At 39.0% G+C, this 14,793-nt stretch overlaps 1 protein-coding gene across 1 annotated transcript in view; it reads right to left on the minus strand.

Moving 5' to 3' along the window:
• The window catches only part of LIN7A (lin-7 cell polarity scaffold A), a 50,241-nt gene that overhangs the window by 17,059 nt on the left and 18,389 nt on the right, over nucleotides 1–14,793 (minus strand). Inside the window, exon 2 of the mRNA XM_075496293.1 lies at nucleotides 13,054–13,172. Within this exon, the coding sequence (XP_075352408.1) occupies nucleotides 13,054–13,172 (119 nt within the window). The remainder of the gene's footprint in view (nucleotides 1–13,053; nucleotides 13,173–14,793) is intronic.

Raw genomic sequence — 14,793 nt, forward strand, 5'->3', positions numbered from 1 at the left:
TTAAACTCGTTGTAGGGTTCAGATCTAATCATTGCTCATTCTAGCAATGCACAAAAAGCACACTGAAGTCCATAAATAATCGTTGTTTGCCTGTAGCCACACTAACCCCTTTATCTACACTGTTCTCAGCACCACCTTAGCTGTGATTTGTGCACAACGAATCCATTCTGCTGCCTCTTCTATGTACACAGAACAGATAAACTGAAAATCTCTTTGTTCTCAAAGTAAATAAGGTGGCATTTAAATCCTCCCGGAGTGGAATATAGCTTCTTGTTCAATCCATTGTACATGGCAAGTAATTGAAATGGTTTTATAAAATCTTTCCTTTCAGTGCCTACTATTATCTGTACATCTGATTACATTTTTAACATACAGCAATTCTCCTTAATCTAACAATGCCATCCTTAAGATGTCCTTCTAAGATCTTCTGTAGATTTCCTTATTTGGACAAAATGTCACTCGGTACAGAAGACGACAAAGGTGCAGAGTTTAATTACAAGTATTTGAAAAGCTCCTTTAGGATATTTACTAAGGAAGTCTTTTAAAACCGTGACCTTTGTTGACCATGACAGATGAATCATTTTGAAAGACATCATTGTGTAATACGAATGAGTTGAAGAAAGACAATTAACATATCACAGAATCACAGAATCACAGACTGGTTGAGGTTGGAAGGGACCTCTGGAGGTCATCTCGTCCAACCCCCTTGCTCAAGCAGGGCCACCTAGAGCTGGTTGCCCAGGACAGTATCTAGTTGGTTACTATAGGTTACTAATTTGGAAATGAGGTGCATATCTATTTTTGTATGTACAGCTATTTCTTTTTAGAGTGTCTAAAGATTACATGGGTGTTTAGTAATATTATTTGCTGACAGACTCCATACACAGTCTGATGGTCTAGTGCCTAGGGAAAAGAGTTTCCACAATTCATTAATAATAGAGATTAAATTACAGGTGAAATGTCAATGTTTCAAGACGCAAAACTGCAGCTGTAAGGTAAATGGTAATGTTTCAGATAATTTTCCCCCACAGCGTTTCTGCCAAGATTGTCAGTGTCTGTACGCTGAACGTTCATCGGGTAAAAGCGTGCTGCAGACAGGGGACTGTTCACACAGCTCTCATTTGTGCTGTGGAGCTAGATGTACTTGCCTTTGTTTTCTCTTTCCTGTGGTGCAGAGAATACAACACTCCCATCAAGAAATACTCCTGAAAGCACAAATATAGATCTCAGACTTTTTCAGCTTCTGCAGGTAGTTCCTCAGACACCATAATCTGAAGTTATTCTCCCACAATACTCAAAAAATACAAAAAGAGTGAGGGAGGAAAATTACAACTAGAAAATCCAAACATGGAAGTGAATCCTTATACTGTGGCAGCTCTTGCTGGCACAGAGGAATGCACATTTTATTACTTCTCCCAGCAGGAGCTGTAGTGAGTCAGATGCAGCAGGTATTATTATGACTATAGTCCTCGTCCCCACGCATTCAGCTGGGAGGCAAAGCAGCTGGTTTAGCATTACTGAAGCACGGGAAGAGGGACTGCCTTACAGGTACTTTAGGAGCTAGCTTCTTAACAAAAATTACTCCATACGGACTCGTAACAAAGCAGCATGTACTGGGATGGCCCATTTAAGTCAATGCGAAGCTTTAGGAGGAGGTCCAGGAATAACAGTGCACTTAGCAGCCTGTTTTATAAAGGTGGCTAGAAGCAGCATTCTGTTTACAACTGGAATGATGCAGCATCTTTTCTGCTCAACTCTCGAAGTTACAATGTAATTAAACAGATTTTGTTCCATTAACTTCTGTAAGAGGTATTCAATGCCTCCTCCCCTGATGAAATACTATGTAATTCTAGGTGCAACTGTACCTACACTAATGATGCTCAACTGACTTCAGGACAACTTGGTCTGAACATCAGAAGGGAAGAGGCATGAGGCAGAAATAATTTTACAGCAACCAACAAGTGTTCAAAAAACCCCACAAACAAAACCCAAGACAGAGTACATTGCAATTCAGACCTGTGAAGTAGCAGGCCCGGATAGACACATTTCTCTGAGATTCATAAGTGAGGAAGTAACCTTTTTGAAAATGTTGGGGGTTTCTTAGCACATGAGATAACATACGTAAGAAGTAGTAATCAGCTGTGTTTCCACAGTGCCTGCAGTATGGCAATATATAAAAAGACATAAAACTCTTCCTTCAAGAAGTCACAACCTAAGTAAGTGCCATAGGTAAGCAGGTTAAAGTGTGGAACGAAGAAACAACCTGCACAGGGATTGATAAGCAATGTTTAACACATACATTGGCATCATCCGGGTTTTGTTTCTTTAGTTTGTCTGCCATATTTTTTATTGCTTCAATGTAGAAGAGAATCGTATATCTATTTTCGGAAGAAGTCTTTCAAGGAAGGGAAGACAGGATTCTGTCAGACCGTACAGAGGGGAGAGTTAGCGTGAGAATAACCAGTGCAAGGAAGACATAATTGGTTTCATTGCATTTATGTAGTCATGTCAATGAAACAGTATACATGTGTGCATCCTTGCAGAACTGAGGCTAAGCTATAAAAGAGAAATTGTTACTTACTTACACCTCAATATGATGCTTGTGCCATCAACTACGCTGAATCCCTATCTTCCCAATTGCCTTCATATGTTGGAAAGGATGAAGTAAATATTTCTCCCTTCTAAGATGTCAAGTGGAAAGGAATATCTCAATCAGCCTTTTACCATGGTGAGAAGAGCTCATGTCTGTGTGTGTGTGCTTTATTCAGCATAGCTGCTGGCCTCTCTCCTCCCCTCTTCCCAAAATCTGCAGCTGATTCTCAGACCTTCAGCCTCCTTCTGACAGAAGAGGTGAGACTCTATAGACCCACATATCATCTCATTTGGTGTGCGTGCACCAGTCCTTGGGGCAGGAGGACGCCTACTCGTGATAGGGAGAAGTTACAGTGCAAAGGTGCACTGGAGAGCTGCTGACCTCCACTGCGGTGCCTGTGAATGCCTTGTTTCTGAGGGCAAACTTCCACCTGCAGCACGAACCAGCTGTGTCTTTTTTCCCCCTCTGTTTTCATCATTTTTACATCTTCACATTCTGTTTGGCATTTTTTCCTTCCCCACAACCTCTTGCCTGTATTTTCCATTCTTAATCCAATACATTTATGTCTGTGGAGGGGAATGCAGTAATTTGTATGCCTGGACAGATCCCTCCAGAGCTGTACTTCAGCACTCAATTCAGATCATACTTCTACCACATCAGTGGGCAAGGACGTTTTAAATGCTACAAAGATCAGGAGGGACTCTGGTCACCTTTAATCTCTTGTACACCATCAACCATGGAATCTCATCTGGTAATTTCTGCACCAATCATAATTTTTGCTTGAACTACAAAGTCTTTAAAAGGTCTGTGAATTTCAAGCCTCCAGCTTATTTAGGAAAATTGGTCAACTGGTTAACAGCATTTCCATTAAAAATGGATTATTTCTAAAGTAAATTTGTAAGCTAAATTTGTCCAATTTCAAGTTATAACTGTTGGATGTAATTGGGTCTTTTTCACCTCTTTTGGTAATCATTCCTTGGTAATCTCCTTTGGTAATACTTCTCCACTGGAAGTATTTGTAGGTCTTTGTCTCATTTTGGATATATATGCTCTTTATGATAGGTTTGTCGAGATTTCAAACAGTATTTGCTTTTCTAGAAAATAACCCACAAACCAATCTGATCATCCATTTAAGATGACACCTGAACAGATGAGGACATAAAAGAAGGAAAACAAGTCAAACACAACCAAAAGCATACTGTACATCGTCTTCATTCTGTCCCTGAGAGCAAGCTGACAAAAGATCTTCTTTTGTCAATGTCAAAAGGACAACTCGATGGATGCCTGTGAGTACAGTGAGGTTGAAATGGTTGAAAAGTACCTTTGAGAGGAAGGCATGTGATATATTATAGGGCTTACTGGAAGTACCAAAAAGCCCATGTTACATAAGTTATTTCCTGCAGCTACTGAATTTGGACAACTTGTAGAAAAAGCTGCTTTGTGACAACTAGTCTGTATTAACGAGCTATTTATATCTGACAGAATGTGGTCATTCAAGGTTGCTGGCATTCTGAATATTTTTACATTATAAGCTTTCATTAGCCTGTGAGCAGTTACATGTTTGCATCAGGAAAACTGTTGGTGTCTATTTTCAAAATCAAACATCTGTATCATTTTCACAATTGTCATAACAATCCCTTTCCATGAAGTAACACTGCACGGATGTTGCCACATGCAGTAGGGATGCTAACCCATGAAAAACCTCAAACCTGTAAATGAAACTCAGGCTCATTTAACAACCTGAGGAGATGAGACAGTTTTAATTTCAGAACGTGTGGAAGAAATATTATGAATGTTGGCTTTTACATTTTCATAGAGGATATTTTATTTAAAAGTTTCCTTCTTTGGGGGGTGGGGGTTATGGAGGAAACTAGGTCAGTTTTACCAAAGTGAAAAAACCTATCTGAATCTTCATGCATTATTAAGCTGTCCTTAGGCAGTAGGAAAAAACAGCACAGGCCTGAAACATTGTTAAAAATAAATGAAGTATAATCACCGTAAGGGTATAATATTGTAATTTAGGGTGGAATACTTTACAGAGGCTCCAGTTAAAATGCCAAAATATTACTTGCTCCAGCATTTTTTCATTTTTTATGTGGGAAAGGGTGGTGCTCACTCTGCTCTGACAGTATATGTGTTGCTGTCTGAAAGCTGAACCAAGTTTTGGTCCCTGAGTTCTTGCCATATGAGGCTGCGCCTGTCCAAGAAACAACCCAACAGGGGTTACAGGCTGGGGCCAGAATCTCCTTCCTTCCTTCTGCACGAGCAGAAGAACATAGCAGATGTACCAGGAAATGCATGCTGTCACATCCTCTGCACATATTGGATGAGTCAGTTGAAACACTCCTGGTGTTGCTGTTAGGACACACAAGACCTCTGTGTGCTCTCTCTTCTTCCCTCCAATGTCGATTCTGTCTGGAAACATCATTCTGACACTGTAAAGTGAATAGGAAGTTGCTTGGCATCCTCTTAAGAATAATGAAAAATAGACTTTTATTTGCAAATAAAAATTGCTTATATGAGAGACAATAAAAATATGACTGGGTCATTTAGTTTATTTCATGTCCCTTATACACTATTCTATACTCTGCTCTAAGTCAATGGCAACTATGATCTGGTGTCTTTGGAGACATTATAGGTGTCTCAGAAATTGTATGCTTTGCAGTCACTGAACTTTAGCAAAATACTGTCCTGAAAGTCTCTTTTGCTGCTTCTACTGCAATATACCGGGATCAAAATAAATAGCAACATGTGTGATTAGTTAATTCCCGTAAGACCACTTGGAATTCATAGCTCATAATTTAAAACTCTCTCTTAGACCTCACTGCCAGTTACTTTTGAGTTCAAAAATATGCCAAGCATTAAAAAACACTAATTTCCTCCACTTTATCAGTAAGTCTGTATATATGCTGTTGGGGCTGCCATAGGCAACAGCCATTTTCCAAACATTAACAGAATTGGCAAAACCTTTGGCAGCACCTGGATGAAACACGACATAACCTGAGCCTGTCATGCAAGTTCATCTCAAGTGTTCCTATCGAGCTGAGAAGGCAGGGAGAAGGAAGGAAACTGCTGATGTTTCTTGTTTTAAATACCAACAAAAATGTAGCTAAAATGGAGTTTTAAAACAGTTTTACAATTTCTTTTCTTTTCTGAAGGCACAATTAAAAACTCCCGAGCAGCGTTTCTCAGGAGTCTCATCAGTGGCATCAGTTAAGCAGAAGGAGGGCGATACTGAGGCTCCATCAAGGCAGAAACAGTGGTGCAGTGGCTTCCAACAACCTGTCAGCATAAACATTCCTCAGTAGTTCACCTTGCTGCTGATTTCTCTCAAAAGGAAGAAGCAGGCTTGAGATGAACTGCAGCAGAGGCTATGCTGTTTACTCTTAAGAGTTTTAGGTAATCAAATATGATACTGTAACAATAAACTAAAATGATAATGGGAGGAAAACAAAAAAGATGCTGAGATGCATCACCCATGTTCCACTGGAGTCTCACCTTCTGCAACACACGCAACTGCAGCCATGTGCAGAACTAAGAACATCACCTGAGCACCACTCACCAGAGAGTTTTAGTAAATATGGTACAGCAATCCAGATAAACTGTAACATGAACAAGAGATGTCATTGCTTTGATTCTATATATTGCAGGACTCTTGCAGCACTAAAATATTTATCTTTTGTGAAAGGCACAACTGTGCAAGCAGAGCACAAATGTGAGTAGATATATAGCCATCAGCTGACTCTGAAAATTGATCTTTAATCAAAAACAATGGGGAGAAAGCACTGATTAAAGACCAGTGATACAGGCTGGCCCCAGACTCTGGGGTACTACATCTGTGAAATCAATGTATTTAGCTCTAGGCAGCTAAAAAAAAGTGACAACAGCAGCTGTTTTAAATCTCCTGCAGTGAAGTCATGGAAGTTGTAGGGACTTAGTAATTGCACAGAGGCTTAACAATGCCTTCTCTCAGATAATGCTTGGGCAGCTTGGTAAATTCATATAATTGCCATTAATGAAGGCCATCTGCTGAGTGACAAGGTAATCATTCCAAAAGTTCTCATTCATGCCATCCAGGGCTTGCAAGCAACAGAGTAATGCTTCCATCATTTACGGTAAAGTGGCAAATGAAACTTCATTGTTTTTCAAAATTTGCGTAATTTCTGGTTATGTTCATTCTAAAAAATAGCACATATTTGAACACAGTAGGGTAATTTAAAAAAAAATTTTCCGTGTTTACTACTAACTTAAGCTTTTTGCTGAACTTTCCAAATGCCTAATACAGCATGGTGGCAAGACAAAAAGCAGGCAGCCCATCTTTTGAAATATGATTTTTTTTCTGCCCTAATTTACATACATTACAAATCCTTCTCTCAACTCATCATTATAGATACAGTACTTGTAACCAGGAGAGGGAAAGTAAAACTCTGTAAAACATGAAAGCATTACTTTGCCATACTGTCATCTTTGAATGAAGCTAAGTAATGCCCTTTCCAAACAGTGATGGAGGTACTCATTTAGTGGAAATTTTTATCATTATTTTATGTGGCTTTTCATTGCTGGGACACTGGTAATGGAAAAGGGACGGAAAGGTACAGTAAAAGACTCTTGCAAATGCTACACAGCCCCAGAATTCAGGTAAGCTGGACTGGTTCAGCTGACATCATAATCCACCCCAGTATCTAAAAAAAGATAAAATGCTGAAACTTTACAATTAGCATCCAGGAATGCAAATTTTAATGAAAAGGTACAAATCAATCCATGCATAAGCATGTGAAAATCTGACTGAATTTGGTCAATTTGCACAATTCCGTATTTGCTGCTGCATGAGTGCTACTGCTAAATTAATGGTGCAGTAATTCTGAATAAACTACCTGGAATACTAGAACAAGGTCTAACAAGGTATCAGATTAGCCTAAGGAGAACTTTGCTTCCCAGTCAGTCTAATGGGACATCATGCTAATATAACCATACTGCTTTTATGACCTGAATTACAAATATGAGCTGATAAATCTCGCTCGCTTTACTCATATGAGTTGTCCTATTGCCCTTTAGTTTACTAATTGCCTTATTAGGAAGTCCAACATACCACTTTTGCTTAATCCTGACCAACGCCTCCGTTTGCATGGGTAAATGTGACAGTAGGGGCTTTAGATGACTTTAGATGTCAGGCTTCCTACTGAGCCTTAATCACAGCTCTGTGCTGTGAATTATAGCAGTAAGTCTTCTCGATACATAGAAATATTTTTTTTCCAAAGTTGCATCTTATAATTTAAAAACTTCAAAAGCTGGGCTAGCCCTGTGGAGATGAGAGACTGGCTGGAATTGTATTTCTCGTCCTGTAGCAAATATTCAGCTCCCAGTGAAAAGAAAGAGTAACGCAGGGCAGGATTTGAACCCTGTGGCTGCCCTTGGTACCAATCAAGAGAGTTTGGCCTGGTGAACTTCTATTGTTACAAGGAATGGGATTCATCAGGCAGAAAACAGTGGAACTCTGCTTTCAGGGGCTAGGTCTAGAAGGTGGAGGAACAGCATTATATTGCAAATGAAACAAACAAATCTTGAGATTCTTAAAGCACAACGAAACCAGAACTTTAAATGACTCCTACATTAAAATCCTAAATGAATGATTTTAATAAAAGAATTAATGAGAAGTTTCACCTGAGTCCAGCTAATACCCAGATTGTTGTATTTAGTACAGCCCTTTAAAATGCAGTACACCACTGTACTGGGATATCTGAAGGGAACAGCTAAGGGTTCCAGCCAGCCTCCTGCTGTCACACACTGCATCACAGTAAAGTAATGTGCACAGTATCACCAGACTCAGCTTTCACCAGCCAGCGGCATTCTTCTGGTTCCCTAATATTTGCAAAGACATATATCATGTTAAAAACAAAAAGCGCAGGTAGGCAGCTTGAGGAAATGACCGGATAACACATTGCATATCAGCAGCACTGGGATTCCAGGCGTTCAGATTGCTAAAGCACGAAAATGAAATTAATTAAAGGAAATCATTCCAATATACCAACTAGGCTTGTAGAACTATCCTACCTAGCATATAGTGAAACTATGTTTTTATTATAGAACATAATCAAATGTATCTCTAAAGTAACTGGGGGGCATCCAGACCTCATCAGAAATGGGTCAGTGTTCTGCCACTGCCATTTTTTTGCCTGTAAGTCACTAGTGGTCTTTAAATGTCCAGGATGATCTTGTCCACAAGATAATTTTATAGTAAGTTTAAAAGTTTTAAACTGCTGAAGTAGAAACTGAACTTTCTGCAAAGACAACATGCTGTTCCACAGACTAATTTCATACAAAACACACAACAGTAGAGTATTTTGTGTTGACTGCTCCTCCTTGTGTCAGTGACCCAGTCCTGCAAAAGTGCTCTTCCGCAATGACCTGATATTTTGGTGGGAGTCATATGATGATAGAATGAAATAATGGTTATTTTTGTGTGTCTGGCTGCCACACCATTTTTATAAAGACTTTCTGATCTGATTACTTTTGGTATTGATAAATGTTTCACCATATGTATTTACCAGTCAGATTTTCTTTTAAATAATATCCATACAGAAAAACATTAGATTTAATCTTGAAACGGAAAATGCAGTAGCAAAGGAAGGCTGGGAGGAAAGCGAGATATACTTGAATTTTACATATTTAACAGACAGAAATAGAAACTTGAGAATCAACCTGAAGGAAAACCGCTCATCAGGAGATGCATGGGTTTATCAAGCTGTATCATTACTCTCCTGGCACTTCAGTACCTATTACCAGATGTTAACAGTAAATGAAATTCCCATAATCTGCTAAGGTATGCCACATTTTCTTGTTGATGATACACTGTGTTTTGCTCAACTGTTTATTGTAACTTCTGTGTCTACAGCTCTTTAAGGTTTCTTGCCAGACAGGAAGTTCACCTTACCTTACAGTTTTCATAACTTCCTTTTTACTGACTAACAACAATTAAAGTCGCTTTATTAATTCAGGTTGCCTAGTTTTATGTTGCACATGAATATATCTTCTCAGTAGTTCAATTATGCATTCACTTTCACAGCCTTGCCCTTCATCTATTCCAGTAACCCCCCTGGAATCAGAAGACTATAACATAGCAACAGCTTTGAATAAACAGCAAAAACACACAGAAGGGTAAAGGACTTAATGGTATAATGGACAAGATTCATGCATCTTTTGCCAGGTGACAAGGCTATAGAAGGCTAATTAATCTTCATGTAGCCAGGAAGCTTTTGAAATAAGTAATTTTGAAACACAATTAAATTTTTTTTCAAAACTCAATTTTAATGTGTTCAGACTTCAATTAACTTGTTTTTTGGTCTAGGGGTGTTCAGGTGAAAAGAAAATACTGAGGCCATTACATACTTCAATTATTTCCATTATTTTCAGAGCTAATACGTATTCTTGCCTAGTGCCAGACAGAATATTTCAGTTGGTGGTACTTATATTTAGCTAAGTGAGAACCATTAATCACCATTTCCTGACATAGCATCCTAGAAAAATGCCAAAGTACTTCTATTTAAATTTCATTCTCTCAGTCACTTTAAAAAGATCTTATTTCTATGGGATATTAGTGTGGGGATTTGAACTGGTGGGTTGATTGACTAAATAAGGTCCCATAAATACAATTCATTACAGCCATTTAATAGATTCCTACACATTAGATTGGAATGTATGTCATCTAATAAAATATCTCATACTTTTAAAGGCTAATTGATCATAAAAGTGACCTCCTGCTTCTGTAGTTAAAGAATTCCTACTTGTGGGAGGGACAAGTCACATTCAATCAATACTGTGTGGACTACATCTTATCTTTGATGCTTTCACCTGCATTCAGCCCAATACTGAGTTTCTCTGGGACATAATTTAACAATCAAACTCACTGGATAGTTAAGTGTCTGTAATTTCTTAGACTGGAAACGAAAATGTTTATTTTCCAAAGCTCCTCCATTATGGAGTTTATAGGACTACAGGAGTCAGCCTTAACCTCTTTTACTAGATTTTTTGATGAAAGTTAAGTTAGGTGCAGATCTTGCATTATACAATGAACACACTACACTGCAGATCTGAACCTCTGCATATATATAATAAGCAGCCTCTTCCAGAATTTGCATGCTAATACAAAGCCTGCCACTGCTCCTCATCCCATTTCGATTACTCCTACCTACTGCTCACACCTAGTCTGATTCACTGCATTCTCCAGGAAGGCTCCTGTGTTCCAAACAACTCCCACTTTTCTCATTACTTCCAACTGACTGTCGTACCTTCTCTTGTAAGGTCAACAACTTTTCTCCTCTAGTCTATGTAGGTGCTAATAGGGGGAATTAAAAGCTAGTCGCCACACTCTCATGTCTTGCACTCAGGATAAGAGAAGATAAACAATGGGAGGGAGCATTTGCAAGGAGATTTCTGTCTAACCTCAGCTATCTCAAGCTCAAATATGCTCAGAAAAGACTGTGCTGTTCAATAAAGTAGCTATCAGTCTTTCATAAACTCCAGTGTACATGAAGGACATGAAAGAAGGGCATCCCTGATTAATGGCAAGACCCAGCTCAGATATCCTCCAAGCCCTTGCTGCAGTGCTTGGAGATGTCTAACAATGTAATATGGCCAAAATATTCCATGCTTTTCTTACTAGTGTTTTTAAAAATGGAAGAAATTATTTTGTGCAGTTTTCCAACAACTCTTCAACTGGTGAAAAAAAAATTATATATATTATATATTAAATATGTAAAAAGAAATAAATGTTTTTGTTTATGAAGTTGGTAGAACTGATCTAACTGCTCATTCATCATCACTCAATTGTGTAACAACTAGCTCCCGGCTTCTTAGAATGACTATTATTTGGCTGTAAGAATCTAACAGTAATTAGATAGTCTGTCACGTGCAGGTTGTCTTTACACAACACTCTATAAAGACCTTTTGTGCCACTGAGATGATTTTGTCAAAATCTGCTTTCAGTTCACTGAACTGAGAGTGCATTTGTCTAAGCCATTTTCCTACTTCTGAGGCTCTGTACCTGTTTCAACAAGCTTTGTGTTTGCTTCTGCTGAGACTGTTTTCCAGAGATGAATATAAATTTGGTAAGAATTCACTGATGATGCTGCAAAGACTGAAAGTTGCCTTTAACAATTGGAGTACCAGGCTCTGCTGTCTGAAAAAAAAAACCAAACAACCCCACAACTTTTCAATGCTCTGTGGTCAATTAAAGAAGCATTTAGTTGGTTAAATGAAAGGACTAGTCAGAGTATCAGCTTTTCAGGGTACATAGTGCCATTATTTATTGTCATGGAACACTATTCCCTTTAAAAAGCCTTGAAAACTGCCATTTAATTAAGTGGAAACCTCTCTCTGTTTCTCGCATTGAAGAATATATTCCATAAAACAAAGAGTGTGTTGCATTTTGCTTATTAAACTAATGTCTGTTCCTCTCTTTCTTCCTTCCAGCCACCCAGCAGTCCACTCAATCAATGCGCTGCTGTTGCCTAGTTATCAGGAGTTCAATCCTGCTACCATCGAGGGAACATTAGATTCCCCATTGATTTCAGCGAGGGAGGATTAGTTCCAGGCAGTAGACAGATAAACTGAAACTGAAGTTCTGACAGATTTTCTGCTGAAAAGATGTTGCCTCCATTAGGGCATTTAGAGCTGCTTCTGTCTGGCAGGCTAACAGAACTCAGTTTAGTAGGTAAGAAGTCTGACACAATGTTGTATTAACTCACGGTTTCTGTCTAAGAAACTTCTAACAGAAGTATTTGTAATTTAACTGCTTTAAAGATACTGCTTGTATGCATGTAGGAAGTTTCTTCTCTAGCTTGACTAGAAGAAAACAATCATCATTTATCTATTGTTGGGCAGAGCTTAGGAAGGTCCCTGACTGCAGCTGGCAGGATAATGATCACAGTTCTTAGCAATCTGACAAGGATTTCTGACACGGGGAGCAAGGCCCACTGGGACCCGACCACTGACTTCAACAGCAAGATTCCTGTTGGCTTCAGTTAACTTCAGTGCTTGCACCGTTTGTCTCTCACAGCATTCTGATTTTATCAGCACATCCCTATCACACACACCTCAAAGGAGAGGCATTTAAGCTTGCACTGACCCAACTTGGCATGTCCCCATATCCCAGCACAGTGCTGTACAGGTTAGCGCAGACCCTGAAACAGCATGAGCAGAATACTAAAATACTAATTAATCACACTTTCTCCTTAGCAAGGCTAATTGCCTCAGGCTTGATGCCTTGCTGACACAACTGTTCTGTGTCTGCTTTTCAGTAACTTCAGCATTCTGTATGGTAGCAGGCAGCTACAGACACCTCTCACATCCATAGTCCTTTATACACGGTACTCCTGCTTCTCCAGCACTGAAAGGCAAATATACTTTTCTTTTCAGGAGAGGGATGTTATTCTGAGAAATAACTAAAAATCTCAATTTCATACCTCTCTGATAGCTGTACAAAACTCACTCTGCAGCACCTTCTTTAGGGATTGTAGCTTGTGTACTGGTACTTCTCCAGATTCTTGAAGTTTCTCCAGTAACTCAATTGCTCTTGCAACATCTGAGTGGGGAAAAAAAAGGAATACAGATCAGTATAAACAGTGACTAGTAAGTGACTAAAAGGGGAACACTGATGGTTATTTTAAATTTAAAATCAGCTTTACCAACACATACTGTATTAATCTTGTGTTATACCAGCCTCAGCTAGGCAACAACACTGCTGTTCAGAGATCCAAATCCCAAAGTATGGACGAACTGCGCATGTACATGTGCAACATACACACACAGAGGTTCAGTCTTAGTTGCAAACATTCTTTGGAACAAAGCTACCAGTTCAAAGCAGCTAATCCATATTAGCAGACCTAAAATATTTCTTACTTTCTGCATAAGAGAAAGTAGCACAGCAACAGTATGGGGCCTACTTCAGAAAGTCTGAAAGAACAAACCTGAGTCCTTATGTAAGTACCCTCAGGATGACAACACCTAAGAAAAATATTTTATCTTCTCATAAATCTAAATCTAAATATCAACAGATAAAGAAAGTCTTCTAGAGACAAGTAAAGTCTGCTAGGGAAGAATGGGAAGTCTGCTAGAGAAGAGTAAATGTGTAAGCCTCTTGTCTAGGTCTCCAAAGACCTCATCTGCCACACGAAACCTGTATGACCCACAGAAATACATGGAATAATATTTTTGGTGGTCTGAATGCTCCTTAAGCACCTGTGTGTTGTCAAGGGAAAGATCAAAGTGTCTCTGAAGAGCCATCCAAAGGGCTTAAGTGAGTAGCCATTTTGAGTGGTGAGTGGGAATCTGTTCCAGTTGAACACAGTCCATACATACTCTCACTCTCACAATATTTTTCCTCTTTAATAACTAGTTCCTAATTTACACAGTTATTACTAAGAGACATACAAAAAAGACCCAACCCATGAGATGCCCAATGATCCTTTATGGCTGGGGACACAGAAGCACAAGAAAATAGTGGCTGGTCTCAAGAAGGCTAGCCTAGTCAAGCAAGGGACACGCTGACTTGCACATAGGAGTGAAATAAGTGATATACATCCCGGACAGTCTTCAGGATGGTACAGCTTAACAGAGGGTTTTCTCCTGCTGTGTCATTTAATGCTATCTTTCAGCTCTTATAAATTTGTTCATTGAACATGGCAATGCTGTTGTCTTGACTGTGTGGCCATTCTCACATCTTCTAGCGTCTTTTGCATAGCTACCAGAGCCACTACTGGTCAGTTACACCACTCTACTCAAAATAGGTCTGTATCCTAGTGATGAAATGAATGCGTAGTACTAAATGATAAAGTAATATTTGAGGCATTTTAATTCTGCGCTTTCACTGCACTAAAAAGAAACAAACACCCTCCCCCCAACCACACAACTCCAAAATGACTACAATGGCTAGAAGCAACCTTATATAATTCTCCTTTCCGATGACAAAGATTGTACTGTTTGTGACTGGGAGATTATGCCAATTGAAACAGTTCTTACTATCCTTGGCTTGTAGCTGAGCTATACTGACCAGATGTCTTATACAAAAAAGACATGAGAATTTTTCTGGAAATAGAAAAGAGATGACAATAGATGAGCTGCAATAGGAATAAAATCATAATCATATATTTGCATTTGTAAGAAAATAATTATTATCCGGTGGCATCAGTGTTAGGAAAAGAGAA

This window comes from Mycteria americana, chromosome 1 (genome assembly GCF_035582795.1).
Source record: "Mycteria americana isolate JAX WOST 10 ecotype Jacksonville Zoo and Gardens chromosome 1, USCA_MyAme_1.0, whole genome shotgun sequence".
Classification (NCBI taxonomy): Eukaryota; Metazoa; Chordata; class Aves; order Ciconiiformes; family Ciconiidae; genus Mycteria; species Mycteria americana.